Consider the following 21249-nt stretch of genomic DNA (forward strand, 5'->3'; position numbering starts at 1 on the left):
GCAGACTGGAAAATGTTTCGACTGCGTAGCGAGAAATCAGGCGACATCGGTCATTTTAGTTACAATTCTCAATTCTCAATTTTCAATTTTCTAATCACGTTGCTCGTTGCCGTTGTCGTGTACTTTAAATATATGCTAATAATCTCGTTATGCCATGTTGGTCTGTGGTGCTTTGCTATTTAAGAATGTCCAAAAAATGTGCAAATCTGTGTGTGCGTTTCTGCGAAAGAGACGGAGAGAGACACACTACTAACAAATACCGCTGTTGAAGTTGTAAACACTGCGTTCAATCCCACGCCTACCTCTTCTGCACTGGAAGAAAATGTTGCCGTACCATACTCTCTTAGGAATTAAACTCAGTTATCAGTTCAGTGTCCTGCAATTCATTTCGTACGTCCCCTCCGCAAAGAGGAAGCCCTTTGCTGGAAACAGTATTAATTCTTGAATTCCGCCTCGCATCCTTTCAAAACAGCAATACAGTCCAGCGGGAAGTGGCGCATAACAAGGCGCGGCTGACTGCACGGCTGCGCGGCTGACTGCGCGGCTGACTGCAGCGAGCCTTATCGTGGACAACGCGGTACCCGCTGCGATGGCGCAGTGCACGGCGCTGGGTCGCGGGTACGATTCCCGGCCGCAGTCACAGTGATCGATTGCCGCTGTGGGCGGTGTGCAAAGACGCTTGTGCACCGAACTTTGGATGCACGTTAAAGAAGCCCACATAGTCAGAAACATCCCGAGCCGACCGCGTCCTCTCTGCTAACTTTGGGTCCCTATTTCTAAAACTCCCCATTGAGCATTCATTTTAAACAGCGCCAGAAACACACGGACAAGGAAGAGCACAGCACCAGCGCTGGCCCTGTGCTCTTCCTTGCCCGTGTGTTTTTTGGCGCTGTTCCAAATGAATGACCCGAGCCAACTAGCTCGCCCCCAAACCCTTCTAAGTCATCCCTATTGAGCCCGTTGAGGGCGTTTTGTGTTCCTTCACGGAAACAGCAAACCTTGGGCGCTATAACATAAAACTATTCCAAACATTTCTATTCCAATTCTGCAATCAGCCCACCGCAATTGGTCAAAAACTTTTTTGGACCACCCCCTCTTCACCTGTCTGTCACGCGACGTCACGAAAACCGTGATAGCTCCCCGTCTGATATGACGTGTACACACTGATTATGCATAATTTGACCGAAAAAAAAACAAAAATAGTTATTTTTGATTCCACGCCTTTTTGTCATTAGCCCTGGGCTATTGGTCAAAAGTTTTCGGGCTGCACCCACTTCACCTGCCTCTCACGCGACGTCACAAAACCGCAAAAACTTACCGCGTCAAAGTGACGCGTACGCGTTGAAGATGCATTAATATGCCGAACAAAACTCAATTTTCTTCTGAATAGCCGCAGGCTGCCCCGTTCCGAAAGGAATAAAAGGTGGCTGCCGCCGATCGCCCGGCACTGGCTACTCGCCTCTGCCGGAGAGCATGGGTTTATTTGCGTGTAATAAAACTTTTTTCGTGGCCGTGTAACTTTTTCGAGAACTTTCGGCACGTTTACGAACTGGTTCTGCCAACTTTTCTTCGCTGAGGATCCGTCTTTGCGTCATTCTTAAGTTTCCGTTGCATGCCGCCGCGATTGTCGACGAGCCACCGCAAGCTAAGTATGACAAAGCGGACCAATCGCAGACGCCGGTACCACCGTCTTCATCCGATTATCGATGTTCAGTGCAGTGGCTCGGCCCCATCGAATTCCTCTTCACTTGAGCATGCTCCTCGCCTCTTGCGAGCCAATTTGATAAGACAAGCCGCTCAGTGCAGGCAATGTTATTCGTTTTTCAAGCAAACAAAAGTGACCTCCTACGAACGAGGGGAGCATTTGATTGGTTTGTTCAGACAACCCTGCTGGTGACCGCCCGATGCTTGCGTCGGCGGTTACGCAAATTTGACGTCAGGAGATTGGAGTAAAAACATAGTGGAATATTTCTACGTTATACGGCCCCTTGACGCGTCAGTGGAACTGCAAGCCGTCATAACCATATTTTCCCCATATCTTACCCATATAACCCCTGCCCCCCTTTGCACTCACCTTCCAATCATTGTTGCATCGTGCGGGACGTTTAGTTCACATCGTAGCTTCGAGGTTTTCAACGGACTGGGCTCTATGAATATGTGCCAGGTATAAAAACCACTTGGTTAATTAAGAAAATCGTAAAATGGAATTTCATTAAATTCAGGCTTTACTGTGTTGCAGACTAAGACGGCGCACACTGTCCTTTGGAAACGGAAAAAAAGATTCCAGCGCTTGTTGGAAGCAGCGCAGGAAAGCATGTTATAGTACCAAACTGTGGAGTAAATTACAGCAAACTTGCGCGCTTGGAAACATGCGAAGTTTCTGGAAACATCAATTGCAGTAAATCGAACCCATCTCTCTCGCACACAATTACAGTCTCGCACAGTTACTCGGACCTGTTGCTGGCTCCTAGTCTCGTGCCGTCAGGCGTGAACCGCACTCGTGAGTCGTCTGCGATGGAAAGAGGGCGCATTATGCGAAAGTTGAACTAATGCTCATTTTAAATTTAAAAAAAAAAACGCGGTGCGAGCTACGCAAAATTTGCTTGGGCAAGCGGGTTATGCGCTTTGGCGGGTACAATTTTAGCGAACAAACTAGTTTGTCAACAAAAGCGTAATTAATAGAAAAATACTTCTTAGTTGGCTTGATCGTTATCATGATTATGGTACATGTTTAAATTTCATACGTTAAGACAGTCGTATTTGAAGACATTTGAAGATTCTCCTGGAGCGGTTCTGTTCCGAAATAAAAAACTCAGCTAATTTTGCATTCAGAGGCTTGCACTTGGTTCTCAATGCAGCGTCAAGCCCCCGTTTGATGATTATTTCCCCCGCTAAACGATTATGCAAAACTTTTATCGCGTTACATGAAGAAGGCTGACGATTACGCTGCAGTGCACGCGAGGGAAAGGGAAAAAAGTCACTCGTTGCTTGTTTTCGCTAAAGCCCCTCCATACACGTTTTCTAGCGGCGTTGACGCGTGGATGGATGGGCTTTAGTTTTCGCCAGCCAACCTCAGCTTGCAAACGATGTGGCACACGCAGTAAGCTATGTCACAATGGCGGCTTGACGTTGTGTCGAAATCCGCGCCTCTGTATTCGAAATCAGCTGACTGAGTCTCAGACTTGATGATGTGTTTTTGATAAAATAAAATAGCGTTCTTGTTGAAGTTAGCGTTAGTCTAACTTTGAAGACCCTGCATATGCATGTGGGATGGGCAACGAAACATAAGACATGGGCGGTGCATCTCTATGTGCTCAGTCAAAGACGCGAGTAAATGGATGAAAAAGGCGGAGGAGGGCAGTATTTTAAGCAACTTCATATCTAGTGATGTTTTCATTTACTACGCATGTTTGCACTGATGACCGCTTTTGCGCAGTCACACTTTCAAATTCCCTTCCAGTGTCTTGCCATTTACGAGTCAGTCCGACAGGATGCGTCTTAGGGCCAGTTCGGCAGATAACGTCAGTGGCGCGTTCATGAGGTTGTTCACTCCGCAGGGGCTCGTACATGTGCGTTGTCGGTGCGCGTGCTTCGGGGGAAAAAAATGAACCATTCGGTGTTGTTATATAGGAGCGTTTGCTCGCGTCATTGTAGCAATTAAAAGCCCTGTTAGGTTCACGTGCGATAATATCTGTCGTAGTCGCGCAAGAACACACCGTGTCTTATGATTAACGCGCTTTATATGCCGGTAAATAAGAACATTGTTCCGTGCTCTTTCTCTGTTTCTTTCTTTCTTTGCTTTTCTGCCCCTGTAGATTATATCCAGATCTGCAAGGCGAGTACCCTCGTCTGAATTATTTGCGAGGTGAGCCGGTGAAGTGTGCAGGCGGCACCTTTTCGGCGACGCGAAACGAATTAAAAGCACTAAGAGAGCGAAGACGCCTCTTATGCCACTACCACCGCGGCGTGAATATCCCGGCATGTTTTCTCCTCCACGTGACCTTTTGATGCGGTCGCCAGATTTCGTTCGGGGCACTGGCATAGCGATTCAAGTACGTGGAGAGCGAACGCCTGCTGCAGTGTACACAGGTTCACCGCCCCCTGTTCAAAAGCGTACTTGAGCTTGCAGTCTTCGTATAGCGACACGCACGCGGGATAGTTGAATCACTGAGGGATCCAAGATTGATGGACGGAAGGAGATGCCTACCCGCGATGCATCGCTTTCTGGACTGACGCACCACTCGTCTGAGTCGGCGTTGTGACACACTGCCCAGCGTGCGCGTATTATGCGAAGTGAAAAAAAAAAAAAGAAGAGAGAAACGCAGCTTGGCCTTTGTCGCTGCCGAAGCGGAGAAAGGGCCACCGAAACAAAGGCTACGCAATATCTCCGTGGACGTCTCCCGCCCGCCCTTCTCGCGGCGTCGGTCCCCTTTGAGCGGCGCGCAGCGCGTCACCTGTCGTGCTTGCGCCGTCATTTAAGCCGACTTTTCCCCGCTCTTTCTTTCCCCTGGCAACACGGGCAAGCGCGGTCGGCTTCGTCCTTTCATTTCCTCGTCCGGCCCGCGGCCAGCAGCTCGCGTCGGTACGCGCGCTGAGAGAATGATCAGCGCCGCCTCGGCGAGTGCTCCGTTGGAGAGCGGCGGCAGCCGCGAAACGTCTTCGCAAGGTTCGCCGGCGGGCCGGCTGCAGCGGTGTCCACCGGCTGCCGCACGCCGTCAGCTGCGGTCATCGTCGTCGCCCCGCGCGCGGCGCCGCCCGCAGCCGCAGCGTCTCGCTCAGGTGCGGCGCGGCCACTCGTCGGCGTCGTCCGGCTTGACGGCTTCGGTCTCCGGCTGGTCGTGCGTCGTGCTCCCCCCGGCGTGCTTCGGCTGGACCCCCGGATTGTCGCTGCTGATTGACCAAGCTCCGCCGTTCGCCGTCGACGCGCAGCTCCTGTGGATTACCAACGCCGGTGGCGCCCGCCGCCGGAACGCAACGCTGGTGTTCGGCTGCCTGCACCGGGGCCGTGCCGCGTGCGAGCGTGCTCTGGCGTCGCTGGTCGCCGGGCTGCGCGCGCTGGCGGCCCTCCTGAAGAGCGTGCTACGCACGCTCGTCCGTTTCAGCTACGGCTACGGCACCAAGGTTCGCGACGCCTGCGCGGCCAGGTTGCGGACTTGCCTGCTCCACCTGCGGAAGGCACGGTAGGCGAGCCGGACGCGGTCGTCCTTTTGCAAATGGGTGGGTGAGCAAAAAAGCGGAGAGAGAGAGAGAGAGAATCGAGCACGTCAGGTACGGCATTGTTGCGAGCGCTTTCTTCTGGACGTGTAGCACACGGAGTAGACATGTCCTATAGTGTGAGGGCAGCATTCTGGAGGTCTCGTGCAAAGGGTGGGCTTGCTGGACGAGGTTTTCTTGTCGTAGGTTAATGTGCGTAGCAACCCGCAGAGAACGCGTGGCGAGAATGAGTGCAGCATTCTGTCTTGTTTGTTTGATGTACTGCCAGGTTTTTACCTGCGTTATTCCGCAGTGTTTGGGCTCTCCTCATGCTCCTTTATTCTCGTGGGTCTTATTTGCTTTCTTGCGCCGTTTGTGAATGCTACTCGGAGGCTTATTGCGCTGCACCGAAGTGCGACAATTCTACGGTGGCAAGAACTGTGATCTTAACCATTACGGTCACTAGCTGCTCGCAGCAGTCAAAATACATTTCATAGCGTGCATGACAGAGCATAAGGGCGCTTACGTCACACAGACGGTCTAGAGCGAAGCCGAGTGCACTTTGTACTTCGTCTCGCCTTTTGTCTCTATGCGCCGTTTTCCTGCGTCCGAATTCGGCGACTCGATGCCATCCTATTTTCTCTTTACCTGAGAGAAAACTGACACCGTACCTTCATGTCACAATAGCGCCATCTTAGCGTATTTTCTATCTCGAGGCGGAAAAGAAATTATGCCTCAGGAGGAAAGTTCGTGAAGCTTTCCTTTCGCAGTTTCGCGTGTAATTTCTGTCGCTGACTATTTTTTTTTTTTCGCAGCGCGCACTTCTTGCTTTCAGCGCAGTTTAGAGTGTCTAATTCGCCACGTAATGAGCACAAGGAAACGCTCCTTGTCGAGACAGTTGCGCAAGGAGACGAGCAAGGTGCGTGATTAATCGTCGCTTTCCAAAACGCGCGGTGAGCACGCAGAGAACAAGCGTTGTGGATCGATGCTTCTTGTCTGTGTGGCCCCGACGTGAGTGTCCCCACGATATGTGTATGCAGGGATCCACGGCTGTTGCGTGGCGGTTGCGCAAGTCTTTTGTAATGGCAGCAGAGTAACTGATCCGTGTTGTACACTGCAGAACCTCTCCGCAACCACCATCTGCCATGCCGCATCCCTCATTATGTTAATGTGTGCATGCGCTCCCTTAAAGACGCTAGCTGCGGTCCGGCAACCTGTCATAGTGTGTTTGCATGAACACGACAAAAGAAGTTTTTGGCCTGAAATTTACCCGGCGGTTCAATTGCGACGGCCACATATATACTTGCGTGAGCCAGCCAGCGCAGCCATAGGTCGACTCGGCTTGGTGACGCTGTAGAAAGGGCATGCGAACGTGCATGGTGATGTCGGATCGGCGGTGCGCAGCCAGCAGATAAAAACTGGAGGTCGTATTCACAAAGCTTTCTGCTCTTAAGTGCTCCTTGCCATTGGCCTGGTGGCTTCGCGAATAATGTCTCCAGCATCAGGATTGGCTGGAAGAAATTTCTCTTACGAACAATTATTGTGTAAGAACTATTCTTGAATACCGGCCCGGAATATCTGGGCCCGTATTCACAAGGAGCTCTTACGCTATAATTGTTCGTAAAAGAAAATTTCAGCCAGTCCTGATGCTGGACATATTATTAGCGATGGCGGCCGGCCATTGACAATGAGTACTTACGAATGGAAAGCTTTGTGAATTCGGCCCCTGTTCGCAAACTGTACATGTCGGACTAAAGTTTTGCCTTTTGCGCTCATGTTACGTAGCCATTCGGGCCATCCGCCAGGTCTAGCTGGGCCATCGCCCCAGTTGGTTGAGTCAGCCCGGCCCGCTCGTCAAATGCATGCGCAGACGAGGAAGGATCGGGTTGGAGGTTTGCAGCAACGAAGAACGCGGCGTTATGTTCGCGAGGCTCTGTTTTCTCCCGTTCACGCAGGCTATCGCTCTCCTTTTGTGATTGCCACCGTGCCCGATAAGGCCCAGTGCACCGCCTGCAATACCTATCACGGGATAAGTGGCCATATTCGCGCACTACACTGCTGCGTCACGTTTATTATATTTTTTTCGTGTCGCCGAGCAGTCAGTCAACGTGCTCCCGTAGGTCTTCAACCCGCCAATTAATGGTGGCTATCATGTCCCCTGACGTGGGCGTGCGTTCTATAATGCCTTGCATACAGACGAGGTAATGAAAAACGGAAACGCGTGAAAGGGCAAGCTAAAGTTGCTGTTGGAAGCGCCCTTTTAAAGTCACCGTGCGGTCCGAGGTTGCAACTTCGCAACGTTCGAATCAGTCGTAGAAGTCCGTCAAGTTGTGTCTGCGGGTCGTTCGGGTGTCGGGGTCCGCGTACTGGAAAACGCTGTGTGAAAAGAAGAGTTAATAAAATTTTAGTATCTGTTACTTTGGATCGGATGATGCCGTCGAGCCGTTGCATTTGTTACTCACTTTATACGAGCCTTTCGTTGCGCGACAGACATATATACAATGTTAATATTGATTTATGAAATACGACTACCCTGTGCAACCTTTTGTCGGTGCCTCTGGCTGCGGAGAGCTTCTATCGATATCGGCGACTCTCAGAGAACTATGTTTTGGTGTGCGGAACCACAGAGGGCAAGCAGGTGTAGTGCGGTTTTGTAGGCTGAGCTTGTAATAAGTTCTTAGGTTGTCACCGCGCATATTTATGTATGCGGACCGTCACTATAGCTGCACGTTCTAAGATGCAGAGATAGTAATGCCGTCGCAGGATTGACTTGAACGAATGAAAGCGCATATGGCTTGTACGAGAAAAAGAAAAGAAAGGAAGAAATAATTTATTGGGCTGTCGCTTTTTTGATGATTATTATTTTCATGCATGGTGTGTTCAAGACGAGCTGCCTCGTTATATTTCAAAACCGATTCTCGTTCTATACGCCCTGCAAAGAATGTTTGCCTTTGTGCGTGCAAGGGCATTGACATTAGTGGGACGCGCTTTGTTCTTTAAAGGATGACTAAGAGGTAGACATTTTTAGTTCAGGATATATAAGTGTAAAGACACACAAATGCAGGTGCGCACGATGTCTGTCTGCTTTATCGAAGTCTTTATTAAGGTATGAAGCCGTGAAGAGGATCGTTTTTTTTCACTGCTTTCACTATTGGGAATGTCCAAACGTACGTTAGCGCTCCAAGCGCATGTGTTTGGTACTGATGAGGGCAGTTGATAAAGAAAGAAAGAAAGAAAGAAGGTAATGGTGGATGGCGATCTATCTCAATAATCACAAAAGTGAACATAGGTCGTAGGCAGCATTCTGATCGTGACGCTTGCGCATGGGAGCCCACAAATGGCGCATTGCATGCCTTTGCAGAGTTTCTTTATTACGCAGTATAGTCGGAAAGCGATACAGCGCGCACACTCGCTTCTAGCATTTCGCTTAGTATTCTGACGTGTTTGCTCGCTCGAAACTTCTGGGTGCTATTGTTCGGAGGTCATGCTTTTCGCAGCCCCGCCGTCTTTCGCAAAATGCTGCGAGCAGACTGGCCCTTCTAACGGTGTAGAGGACAGTATATGTGTCTTTGTATCTGAGGACGGTAGAGGACAGTTTCCCTGACCGCGGTTGGTTGTCGCATCCGAGCTGGAGCTTTTACACACCACGCCTGCTGCCAACCTCTCTTGTTGTCGCTAAGCTTCTGTCAAAACACGCGCAGCGCACGGTGTGTACGCGTGCTTTGACAGAAGATACGCGTTCCGAGAAAATGATTTAATAGTGGCGTAGTGCATGAGGGAGGGGGGGGGGGGTTCATCGAGGGTAATAACATGCATCATGAGAGACTGCCAGTATAAGCACTAACATGCCGGATGCATCACGAGACACCTTTGGAGCCGCTCTGGTGACTTTGACGGCGTTGCTTGGTGGCCTTGATAAAAACAGAACTATTACCGACGGCCGCCTAGGCCCACCTTTCGCGGGAATACGGACACTGTCTGCTCTTGTGGAGCGTGAGGCACGTGCACGAGGCACTGTCTGCGCCGACAACGCGCGTAGAAGGAACGCGCCTGGCCTTTGGCTGCGAGGGAATGAAGTGAGGGCTCTTCGTGAAGCAGTTAGTTTAATCATTTCTGGTCGTCTCGCCTTGAAAATTGAAACGAAAGCACTGTCTTTCATTCGCCTGGGTTGTCCCGCGATATAATATCGGAATGAAATGGAATATAAATAAGCATGGAGTCTCGTTTCTCGCAGACTGTGCAAAAGCGACTTATGAAATGGATCGTCCACGAACCATCGTTCACAGTCTTCAGGTTGGTCACCTCTCCAGCTTCACACCCGTAAGTGCACTTTCGCGGGCTGTCCGTGCCAGGGCTCGTGCAAAGTGGATGAAGTTATTTTGTACATTCTAGATGCGGCTTGCAATAAATTCAGCCGTGCCTCTGCCGTGCTCGGATGTTGGGCACCTCCGCGGTGCTTCTCTTGCGGCGTGCCGTTGTCGCCTATGCAAGGCACAGCGCCTCGGAGACAACCGCTGCGGCCTTGATTTCTCCACTGCAGGGAGGCATCGGCGCGAAGCAGTTGGCCTCGCGCCGCGCGCGGGCGCCTGGACGCATGTTGGCCGTGCGCGCGCACCGCCCGCGTGCATGCTCGGCGGCGCATGTCTGCGAGCTTCCTCGGCTGCAGCCAGCTGCGCTTGGCTGGTCGCGCTGATGGTGCGCATTCCGGGTGAACGGCGAGGAAGAAGCGTCGGGCCCTTTCACTGCCCGTAGTGCGAGCGGGAGAGAATTCGCCGAGACGGACGCGGGCTGCAATTCTGGACGTTGACAGATACCGCAGTACATTGTAGAGTTACCCAACTTGCCAAATCTGGTTGCCCCGCAGGGCTCTGATTTGCTTAAATGCCGACATTACAGAATTTGACAATATGGCGGAATTCGACTGCCCATAGTGGTAGGTCCTGACCCCGGCTGTAAAGATGTCAACGCCTTACGCTGACAAGGGAATAAGTCTAAGCCTTAGGTTGTGCTTATTCCTAAACGCACATCCGTCAGCTTTTTTTTTTTTTTCGCAGAAATATACCTGTTTAACCGTCTGGCTAGTCCGTCGAATTTTGTCGAGTTATGCGGACGACGACTCCCGCCTATCGGGACATCTTTCAGTTGTGCAGTTTAGATTACTTTCTCTGGGATCGTGCACGGTCATGCCCTTACTTGAGTGCACGCGATAAGGGTTTGGATAGGCTTTGAACTTTGTTTCTGTTTTTCCTAGTGTAAAGAATGCGCACTGAGTGCACAAACTTTCTGATACAGCGACTGCCAGCCGAGCCCTGGGGCCCAATTCGCGAAGCTTTTCGCTCGTTAGTGCACTCTACCATCGGCCGATCGTCGTCGTTGACCACAAGCAGTTTTACCGTAAAAGCTTTTTTGTGAATACGGGCGCTTATTTCTTCACTCGAGCTTGTTCAAAATAATTCAGTCCGATTCATGATTTCAAATTATTACCGTACCGCTAGCATATATAACATCAATGAAAGACTACATTTTCCATTTTGCATCTTGTAGAACAATAGCACGTTTGACCCTGCTTCACAAATTTTATTACCATTCCTCCTTTCACAGTGACTTCATTTTTCAGCCGCATTGCCTGTCGAGCCGCATCGATCATCCGCATAAAGTCGGAATTCAAACAGGCAGCACTAACACTTTCTGTCAATCGCTTTTTTCCAGAGAGAGAGAGAGAGAGAGAGGGGAGGGGGGGGGGCACAGGAAAAACATGAAGGTTGACCAGAGGATATTGTTACGGTGCATTTGGACGGGACCGTGCACCCAAAAGCACGCAAAGTTTCCGAGAATGTTGTCTTCCGTGAGTGGGCGCTTGTCCAGTTGGGCTAGCGTGACTGAGAGGGCTGCTCTTTGCGGTTTCCAACGAGGGCACTCGCGAAGAAGGCGCGCGATTGTTTCGCTTAACCGGCAGAAGCCACAAAGTTGGCTGTTGGCTATTCCCATCAGAAATGAGTACGCATTTGAAAGTGCTGCTCCAAGCCATAGACGGACTAAGTGTGCAGGGTGGTGATTTCAGCGAAATCCTTCAAAATACAGATAAGAACGTCACATGTATCGTCAACGATAGCTGTTGAACTGACTGCCCTTTGTGCGGCTCCTCATTTCGTTCAGGAGGAACCACCCCATCCATGGTCAACCCGCTATGATTCCAGGACAGTGCTCCAGAGTTTACTCTCCGTACTACGTCACGGATCACATGAGCAGCTTGTCGCAGAGATCAGACAAGTGCACCATCGTGTAGTTGACGAAGGACACGACGCAATATATTATTCGTGTCCTAGTCACTGTGGCATACATGGCAATGATCGAAAGGACGCAGCTGCCCGATCTGCCCATGACGGCGTCAATTGCGTTGCCATTCCTCTTTTTAGACCCGACGCAGCGAAAAAAACTTTCCATGCTTGCACGTAACTTAACACTGGTTCAGTAGAATTCATCCGACTTCAGAAGTACATGCCTTCATACCCTGGACATTAATTTACCGTTCCGTACCGACGTGTCCCACGTTCCACGATGTGACTGCACCTTCTAGTCCGTCTATGGCGTGGAGCAGCACTTTCAAATGAGTGTCCCTTTTTGATTGGAATAGCCAACATCCAACTTTGTGACTTCTGCCGGTATCGCGCGCCTTCTTTGCGAGTGCCCTCGTTTAAAACCTCAAAGAGCAGCCCTCTCAGTCACGCTAGACCAACTGGACAAGCGCCCACTCACAGAAAACATTCTCGGAAACTGGCCTACATGAACATCAGCACGACCTACAATGAAGGCACTGCTGCGTTATATAAAAGTCACCGCGGCAGCTGAATTTGTAGGGGCGACTGAGCCATCGATGTGAACATGTGGTACATCTCAGGTCATCACAGTAGTAGAACCATGTTCTCGGTGAAAATGTCGCCGTTGTCGATAACAAACTATTTCGTAAGGCATTAGCTAACGTTCTATAATTAGGAATGATTAACATGTTTTTTTTTTCGTTTATGTGCCGTACTCGCAAACGATTAAGACATTAGCTACCATTATATTAACAAGAATTATCAAGGTGCTATGTTGTTTACCTTATTAGTCGTCAAACCGTGTTGGTGAATCATTGAACTGACTAGGACAAGGCGAAGATACACGAGAATACACGACATTCGCTCTCATGTGTCTCTCCGCCTTGTCCTGGTCAGTGCGCTGCTTCACCAACACGGTATGGTAATTAATCAACAACTCGCCCAACTTTCCACATTACTTATTAGTCGTACTTGCAAACTATTAGGCAAGAAATGCATAGCATTGTATAACTAGGAATTAGTGACATGTTGGATTGTTTATTTTATTTTTCGTATTTCATAGTTATGCTTCCCGTTTTACGACTCCCCTTTGTGATGCCCTCGGGCCTTGATATAACACAAATAAACAACAAATAAATTGCGACAAATGGGAGGATCGCCACAATAATATGGAGTCCGCACATACGTGAAACAAGATATGCCACTGTACTCAATACAGAGCAGTTGCGGAAGCAGTGTGTTACTCTTAGATAATATGTCTTTGAAACGCCGGTATATGTTCGTCTCGGGCACCTGCGGTCAGAAACATATCCAGGCAACGAGTGTTGTGTTGTGAAGCCAACATATACTGCTTTAGTATAGACATTGTGTGTCTGTGTGTAGCTTTTTTTTAATTATTTTATCCTTCTCTCTCTCTCACCTATCGCATCCCCTTGCCCCTCCCCCAGTACAGGGTAGCCAACCGGATATAATCTCTGGTTAACCTCCCTGTCTTTCCTTTGCCTCTCTCTCTCTCTCTCTCTCTCTCTCTCTCTCTCTCTCTCTCTCTTATCACTACTGAACGGTGTAAAGTGAACAAAGGAAAACTCGCACAGTGGTTGATAAAGGTGTATGCGAGTAGCATTTCCAATATCTAAAGGCCACCTTCACAAGCTTATGCAATTTCTATAATTAATAAAAGGTTGTCTATAACACCGCCTATTCCCACCTTGTAACGGTCCCGTATGAAAACAGTAAAGGAGTCGTATACAGAACCATTGCTCTTTTGTCTATATATAATGAGTTTACTTGGCGCCTCCTTGGGCGTTATCATGAAGATATAGTCCAGTTCCTTCACATTTACAGCTTCGGGCGGTCTTTTGGAATTGCATTAGGCGTATGGTATTGCTACGTAGAATGATGTAGGATATTTGGGTCCTTTTACAAATTAAGAGATATTTATTCAATTTTTTTTTGTTTCGTTGGTTCTTTGTTTCTTTCCTTATTTATTTATTTATGTAGACGCGACGACGCGCTTATATATCACAAACACACTTTTGAGTTGCAATGATACAGAAGTCGATGGGAAGCGATATTATTGGCTCATTTATGCTTTTTCTTTAATTATGGTGTTTTACGTGCCGAAACCACTTTCTGATTATGAGGCACGCCGTAGTGGAGGACTCCGGAAATTTCGACCACCTGGGGTTCTTTAACGTGCACCTAAATCTAAGTACACGGGTGTTTTCGCATTTCGCCCCCATCGAAGTGCGGCCGCCGTGGCCGGGATTCGATCCCGCGACCTCGTGCTCCGCAGCCCAACACCATAGCCACTGAGCAGCCACGGCGGGTGGCTCATTTATGTGTTGCAGAACACGCGCGACGGCGTTTCGTGCCGCGAGTTCGCGCATATTTATGTCGCTGCGCGGGAGCTGAATCCTGAAGTCCGGCTTTAGTTCGAAAAGGAATTCCCACTTCGCCCTTGCAAATATTTTTATACGTTTTTTTTTACTGTGCCTTGCGCACTTATTTGTTCTTATTTCATGTCGTGCACGTACACGCTATATATACGTTTTCCGAGTGAGTCACGTTTTCGAAAAGTGTAACGCCCCTCAGCAACGGAAATAACCGCGAGATCACAACCTGCCGGGATTGGGAGTTTCCCCCCATTATCGCCTCCCTCGTTCCCCGCTCTCACTTATTCCCGCGAGCCACCCTTGGTTCGTATATCGTGGCCTTTTCTCTCTTGATGTCGCCTGTGCTCTATATAATGCATTGTCTAAAAATAATGTGCCGCATTGTGTGTCATCTCTAATTGTCTTATTGGCGATGGCTTGTTCCAGCACACGGAAATTCTGGCAACTCAGGAATCGGCGTGTATCTATAGCAGCATCCGACCATGTAATCGCGGTGAGGCACGTAATCTTTTACGTGCATGTACAGCCAACGGAGGGCTCCGTGCTCTCTATCACATGCCAATGCGGTAGGAAAAATCTGACGCAATATACCGCCGCCACTGTCACTACGTCGCCTTAACAGCCGTTGCTTCATTTTAGCTTAAGAGACGCTGAAATGTAGAATCATTTCCGCACGGATGCTCCGAACGGGCGCGGGAGCTGTGGTCGTCGTCGCGGCACCGAAGTTTGTTAGTAACATATATCCTGGTTGTGCGCGCCGTTGGCTTGAAGCAAACCCCTAGAGAAGAGCACACTTAAATGTTTTGTTCCTTCAGCGTCCTCACTGGCGCCTGTGCCCTTTCTTTCGGCGTCAGCTAGCTGTACACACACTACGGCAGCTGTAAATGCAGACGAACCTTTCTTTCTCGTGCGAGTGCGTGGGAGTAATGGGCGGACTCTGGAGTGGATGTGGATATTGTCTAAGAAACAGTAGCGGAATCTCGTGTGTGCGTTTCCTGTTTAGGCCGGCCACGTAGCGGTGACTCATCCTTAGTGAGCACGGGTGAAAGAACTGCTGGCATTACCGCGGTGCTGAGGAACATCTGCACGCGGGAGGCGCTTCTGCTCTGTCGCAGTGACTGCGCGTTGGAGGAAGCTAGCTCAGGCCGACCTCTCTGCCTTCCTTCAAATAAATTCTCTCTCTCCAACTGCGGGTGTACTCGTCACTGACCCGCGATTCCTTGTTGCGAATGGACTCACGTGGCGATCGCATGTGTTGGGGCTACTCACTTCGTGTATATAGGAAAGAAACCTCTGCAAGAAGGCCGTGTCTTAAGACGCGACTTGACGGAAGGCATCGTGTGAATGAGACGAACGGTGCGGAAGCCATTTGTCTTCGTTTTCGGCTGCTAAACACTGGCACTCTCTTTTTAGACATCTCGAGTGCACCAGTTTTGTGGAGGAATACGAGAACCGTTGTGTCCCGGGTTATATAGGATGTTCCATTTTGTTTACGTTGGTATATTTTGGAACGTTATACGCAATTAAGGGAAGTATACGTGTTATTGAACTTCCTTTCTCGCTGATTTATGAACACCGACACCTCAAATAAGGATAGTGTTGCGCTCTGGCTCTTGTCAAAATTCAGCCCGGCGTGACAGCTGTTTAGAACCGCCGGCCTAGAGAGTTCAATGGCCGTATCCCCATAAAGTCACTTGTTGCCCCAAACGTAAGTCGAATGTCTTGCTTCACGTCTACGAATTGAGAAGATTCAGTTGACTTATGTGTGGGTCAGGTCCTCCAAAACAATAGTTCCTCTCACTGCTACTTCTTGTTCTTTGGAAGTCGTATAGCTTTATTGGCAGATCAGTATCGAAAAAAACTTTTAAAAAGTTGTGTGGGTTGTATCAGTCACGCAGCCGCAGTGGGGTACATGAAAAGTCTTGTGCGTGATGCAGACGGCGTGTGGGCACTATGGGTAGAGAAATGACGTAACCAAATGCACAAGCTGCGTTTATTCACGCATTAGAAAGTTTACATGCCTAACTTATATTTACAGCTAGTGGGCGTCTTACGGCCCAATTTTGCAATTGTGGTCGCGGCCTATTCGTAGCTGGTTGCTTGTTTGTTTTGCAGAGGTGTGTGGGCACTAGGGTAACGAAATGATCCCCCTATTGGTGGCGCCCGAGACTTGTTCATGCCCCGCTTGAGCCAGCCGCACTCGTAGATGGTTGGGGCTTCTGCTCTTTTCTCAATCTCATGCGCTTGCGCTCCCTGTGGAGACGGGCACGTTCCGCCGTGGTCAGAGAGGTTGGATATCCCCCTGTATTGCTGCCCGAGTGTCGCCATGCCATTTCTGGACCGTACGTGTCGAACGCAGAGGCGCCCATGGCTGAGCAAGCGCGAAATTTCTGCAACAAATTGCCACACTTCAAGGATTTATAACTCTTTATGAGCACCAGTGTGAGTTTGCTAAATTATACCTGCTGTGATATATTGAGCTCTTTCAAACGCGACCTTTCTTTTTTGGATTGACAAACGTACTACCGAGCTAGGCCTGTCTGAACGCCGGGCAAGAGGCTATCTGTAGCTCCGATTGCGTCATGCGTGGTGCGCCAGCGGCGCCATCTGTGCAGAAGACACACATGATAGAGTGATGTCTTGCTTCCTCTACACAACGATACCAAAATAAGGCACGTGTGGTTTATGGTTGCAAAGATTTAGGCAATAATCCTATAACATGTTGTCGTTACATGAGATTGTAGCAAGCGACCCCTCTGGCTGATTTTAAAGACGTTTCGCGAAAAAGAAAAGAAAAGAAAAGCAATTTAAAGTGAGAGAATGCTCGTCATCAAGTTCACCTCCAGTTGTGGAGCATTTGACACGGGCGAACGATGAGAGTGATATTGCATGCTTCGATGCACCGAAATTAAATACCGTGCGAACTGTATATGTTCACGAAGCTTTGCGACAAGTCAACCGGCGCTGAATGTAGGGCGTGTCTGTTCGTTCCAGCCAAGTTAATTGCCTAGTGCTTTCATTTCGACACGGTCGAACGCGTTGCAGGGAACGGGGAGAAGCCTGTTGTCGCTGACGAACGCCACAAGACCGCTCGTGCGGAGGTCCGGTTGTAGGGATTTAGAACGCAGTTTTAGCACGGGGGCAAATGCGCACGAGCATATCTTGCCCTAGCCGGACACCGCACCCGGCGACACTGCAGTCTCGTCCAGTGTTGTTCCCGCTCAAATCAGTTGAGGTCACCAGATTGTCGTTGGAGTCTGAGGCTTCTTTTTTTTTCTTCTTCGGACAGCAAAAACGAGCAGGTCTTGACACCGCGAGATTTTCAGTGCGTATTTGCACTCATTGTTACTCTGTAAAATTCTTCTCTCCGTAAGTGTCATCAAACACCGCTTCCCTGTCGGGAGGTCTGACCGGCGGATCGATCGTTCTAACGCGACAACGATAAGGGTCCGCGTCGCAGAAAATCCGACGTCGGCGTCCAGCATCGACCGTCGTTTCGCCAATTATCATTTCGAACCACGCAGGTCGTCCATGTAGCGCAAGGAAGTTACAGGGCTAATTGAATTTCTCAAGGTAAAATACGTCTGAAAAATCGTAAACTACGACTTACAGACAACCTGCAGATATGATAGTGTCGGATTGTAATTTGAATATGCGAGAAAACATAATTCTGTTACGCCAGAACTCGAAGCACAATCCCCTTTTCCAGCGTTTCTAGCATCCATAGAGTGGCCACGGCCTCCAAGATTTGCCCGCGCTGGCGCACACAAATCACAACGGCCATAAAGCGACGCACCCGGTTCCTTGCAACACCTCCAGATAACGCTCACCTCCGCCGCATCGCGGCCCAACGCAAGATGCCGCGTTTCTACCAGAAAGCTCGCCTTCGTGCATAGCGTTCGCCGCCAGCGTTTCCCGGTAAACATTATGGTTACATAAGCTTCAGTTGCCAGGAAGCGTGAAAAGCAGTCAGGGATCTTTGAATGCTATCGCGATCCACTCTTAAAGGCGAAACTTAAGCGTCCTCCAAATTGTTTTGCTAACCAACAGTCGCTCGATTGGCGCAGCAGTTGGAGCATCGGTGATGTCACATTGTTTGCTGGCAGGAAGAGCTTCTTTGTTGGGGCTTTACTTACTAAATCAAGTACGCGCGCGTTATTGCCTTCCGCCTCCATCGAAATTCTGCCACCGCTGCCAGGAATCCCACCCATGACCTCCTGCCCAGCAGCAAAACTTCAAAGCCAACGCAGCGTTTAGCGGCAAGTCCTGGGATATTCGCGAAATATGGAGCTTGCCTTTTAAGCTGCTCTTATGACTACATTCTGGTCGAAAAACCTGGCAATTCTATTTTACGTGTGTAAGTCCCCCCCCCCCCTCCCCCCACACACACACGCAGACCGATTCATTTTTTTTTTTTCCCGTTTTCCATTCTATCGCCTCCCTTGCCGTCAAAATTATTGGTTTGTTTACAGGATCTTCATTGCTGTTGCCTTCGTTGAGATTAGATGTCCGATCAACGGCTTTGAAGACGTCGTCGGTCGTCAGTTGGTGCGCTCATAAGGTTTTGTGATTCACGGATGGTATGGGGATATGCAGCAGTTCACACAGGAAAGCTATCACTAACTTTGGAAATAATATTCGATGGTTACCCGCTGTGGTTGCTCAGTGGCTATGGTGTCGGGCAGCTGAGCACGCGATCGCGGGATCGAATCCCGGCCACGGCGGCCGCATTTCGATGTGGGCGAAATGCGAGAACACCCATGTACTTAGATCTAGGTGCACGTTAAAGAAGCTCAGGTGGTCAAAAATTTCCGGAGTGATCCACTACGGTGTGCCTCATAATCAGAAAGTGGTTTTGGCACGTAGAACCCCATAACTTAACTTAATATTCGATGGTTTCAGCCACCGCACGCGCGCTTGTTTGTGTGTGTGTGTGTCTGTTGAGCAACACGCACGCACAAGTATGCAGACTGAACCAGTATTCGGCTCCTCGCAGTCCACATTTCCTTTGTGTCATTGTTGCGAACCTAAAGGTGGAACTAAATTTCAAAAAAGAGAGGCTAGTATATGTATGCGCACAAGACCCAAGGAAAGTACAGCGAGTGTTAATTACAGCCTTGTCGTCGTTTTTACTAGCGCTCTTCCATACTATTCGCAGGGCGTCGCCATGGACATCGTTGTAGCCTTGCTCCATCATTTGTCTCCCCGTTAATCCTTCATTCCATCCACTGACGTCAATGCATTATCCATACAATACATAACTGACGCAGAACATAGTATTGTTTCATTCCTTGTTCGCATACATTGCTAAGCGCATTATGTCTACGATGGAAGGACCAGTTTAACAAGCCTGTCTACGTCGTCATTCGCACAGCCGCGTGATAACGATATTTTGTATTCCAACGGCATGGACTTTCGGAGCATTTTCGTCTTTATAGACGCCTTTTCTTCCGCGTGAGTGTGGCAGCTAAAGAAAGAAAATATTTATATGATGCAGCATTCCCTCCCATACTAACAAAATAAAAAGGAAAGACCATTTCTGAGACAAGGGATTACGTCAGTCCGTCTGTCTATTTCTTTCAACGAGTAGGCATGCCACTCGCTGTCATCTATAGAGCCCCTTTGTGCCACACCTAAAGAGTTAAGCTGATAATCTTCTATGAGTAAAGTAGCTCATAAACTCCATAAAGATAAAAGTGAAATGAAAGCAGCACTTTGGGCCCTTTCGGTTGTGCAAGTCTTTGCCTTCGGGCATTGTGACGCACACTGTTCGGTTGGGACACGCGCAGAACGCGCCCAGAAGCTGCCCTGTTGTTTTGTCTCTGGAGTTTGCTCCTAAAGTAATGTATTCACCTGCAGATTCATTAAAGATCTACCGCACGATAGACATCTGCCCTTCCTTTTCCATATCCCGCCCTCTGAGGCTTCCGTCCTGCCTTATTGCTTCTGAGCAGGCCTTCCTCGTGGTTCAGACGTCTTTTTCACAACGTTTTTCGGCATGCGCGATACAGTTTCAGCTAGGAAGACAGGGTATCGCTATATGTTTAGAAAGAAAGCGTAACTGAAAAGCTTCACCGTTGACTGTCATCTATGTTTTTCACCTATTCGGCAGTCGGACAAGCCTTGATCGTGACGTCTTTGTCGTGACGTCTTCTCCTACAGCTTCCTGTTTTCTTTAAGTCGCGGTTGCTGCGTCCAGACACGCTTAATGGCGTAAAAAAAGTTAATTGTTCTTCGCCAGCGTCTTTCTCACCATCCGCGCTCTTCTTTTCTCAGATAATTTCATCTTGCCTCATGGCGTCTGTGCACGTCTCGCTTCGTGCACAAGGCACCGCGTTGTGTTCTTCGGACGCGTCGCGTAATTGCCGGCCACAACGTCGCGAACAGACGCAGTGCGTTTGCGTCACAGATATGACGGCCTCTTTGATTTGGACGCTAATGAGCGCCGCCGGCTCGAGGGCGACTCTCCCGTCCGGTCCGGACGCGCACCCCGAATCAGTGGCTCCTCGAAGAGACGGCGCGCATGCAGTAACAGAATGGTGGCTGGAAGACGGTTCGGGGCCGCGCGTGACCAGAGCCTGGGATTACGTCCGCATTTAGGAATGGAAGCTAGAGAGCGTGGGCGAATGTGGTGAATGAAGAATCAGTCACTTACTCTTGGCTGTCTTGTGAACTGAGATTTTAGACGTTGGTTTCTTTCTTTTTCTGCGAAAAAGAAAGGGGGAAAAAAGGGGGGAAGGAGCACTATATGCACGATGCATTTTTTTTAAACATAAATATTCGTAAGACTTATACGCGTCTCTTCACAAATCTGCCACGGCGAAGTGTCGCTCGTCTGTTTTGACTTCGAAGTTACGTATGCGTTGTGCGCAGCCGCAACAGCTGCACTGACATCTAAACGTCTGTCTTATATAGGAACCCTGTGCGGTTGTAAGGTGATTCTATGCGATCCATGGCGGCGTTTCCTGGTACACGTGTAGTCGGCATGACCTTTGCTTATCACCTTATTGAAGCAGTTACTTGCTTTTAGGTTACTCCGTCTTTGGGCACTCCTTCTTAGCTCAAGTTGACGCTGTGAGGATATAATTTAGTACAAATACAGTTTCAGGGCCTTTATAAAAGAAATCGTGTTTTTTCTAGGTCTCTCTAAGCGGATGTATTCCTGCGAAGGAGCGTCCAGTTGCCCTTATGCCACATTGCTGGGCCCCTGCTCACAGAGCTGTGCTACATACGCCAGAGCCGTTTGTAAGAATAGACGCCGGCTAATCATCATAGCGAGCATATTATTAGCGAAGCTGACCGCTGTCAGGATTGGGGGCTCAATCCCATCGCTCGTGGTCCTT

At 49.3% G+C, this 21249-nt stretch overlaps 1 protein-coding gene across 2 annotated transcripts in view; it reads left to right on the forward strand.

Moving 5' to 3' along the window:
• Nucleotides 1-21249, forward strand: part of for (cGMP-dependent protein kinase for) — a 210965-nt gene that overhangs the window by 77482 nt on the left and 112234 nt on the right. Inside the window, exon 1 of one of the 2 annotated variants that reach the window (XM_050195799.3) lies at nucleotides 3905-5180. The exons of the other annotated variant lie outside the window; for it this stretch is intronic. Coding sequence (XP_050051756.1) covers nucleotides 4600-5180 — 581 coding nt within the window. The 5' untranslated portion in view covers nucleotides 3905-4599. Of the gene's footprint in view, nucleotides 1-3904; nucleotides 5181-21249 lie in introns of those variants that run through there. 2 annotated transcript variants of the gene reach the window in all.

The sequence above is a fragment of the Dermacentor andersoni genome, chromosome 1 (assembly GCF_023375885.2).
Source record: "Dermacentor andersoni chromosome 1, qqDerAnde1_hic_scaffold, whole genome shotgun sequence".
Taxonomy (NCBI): domain Eukaryota; kingdom Metazoa; phylum Arthropoda; class Arachnida; order Ixodida; family Ixodidae; genus Dermacentor; species Dermacentor andersoni.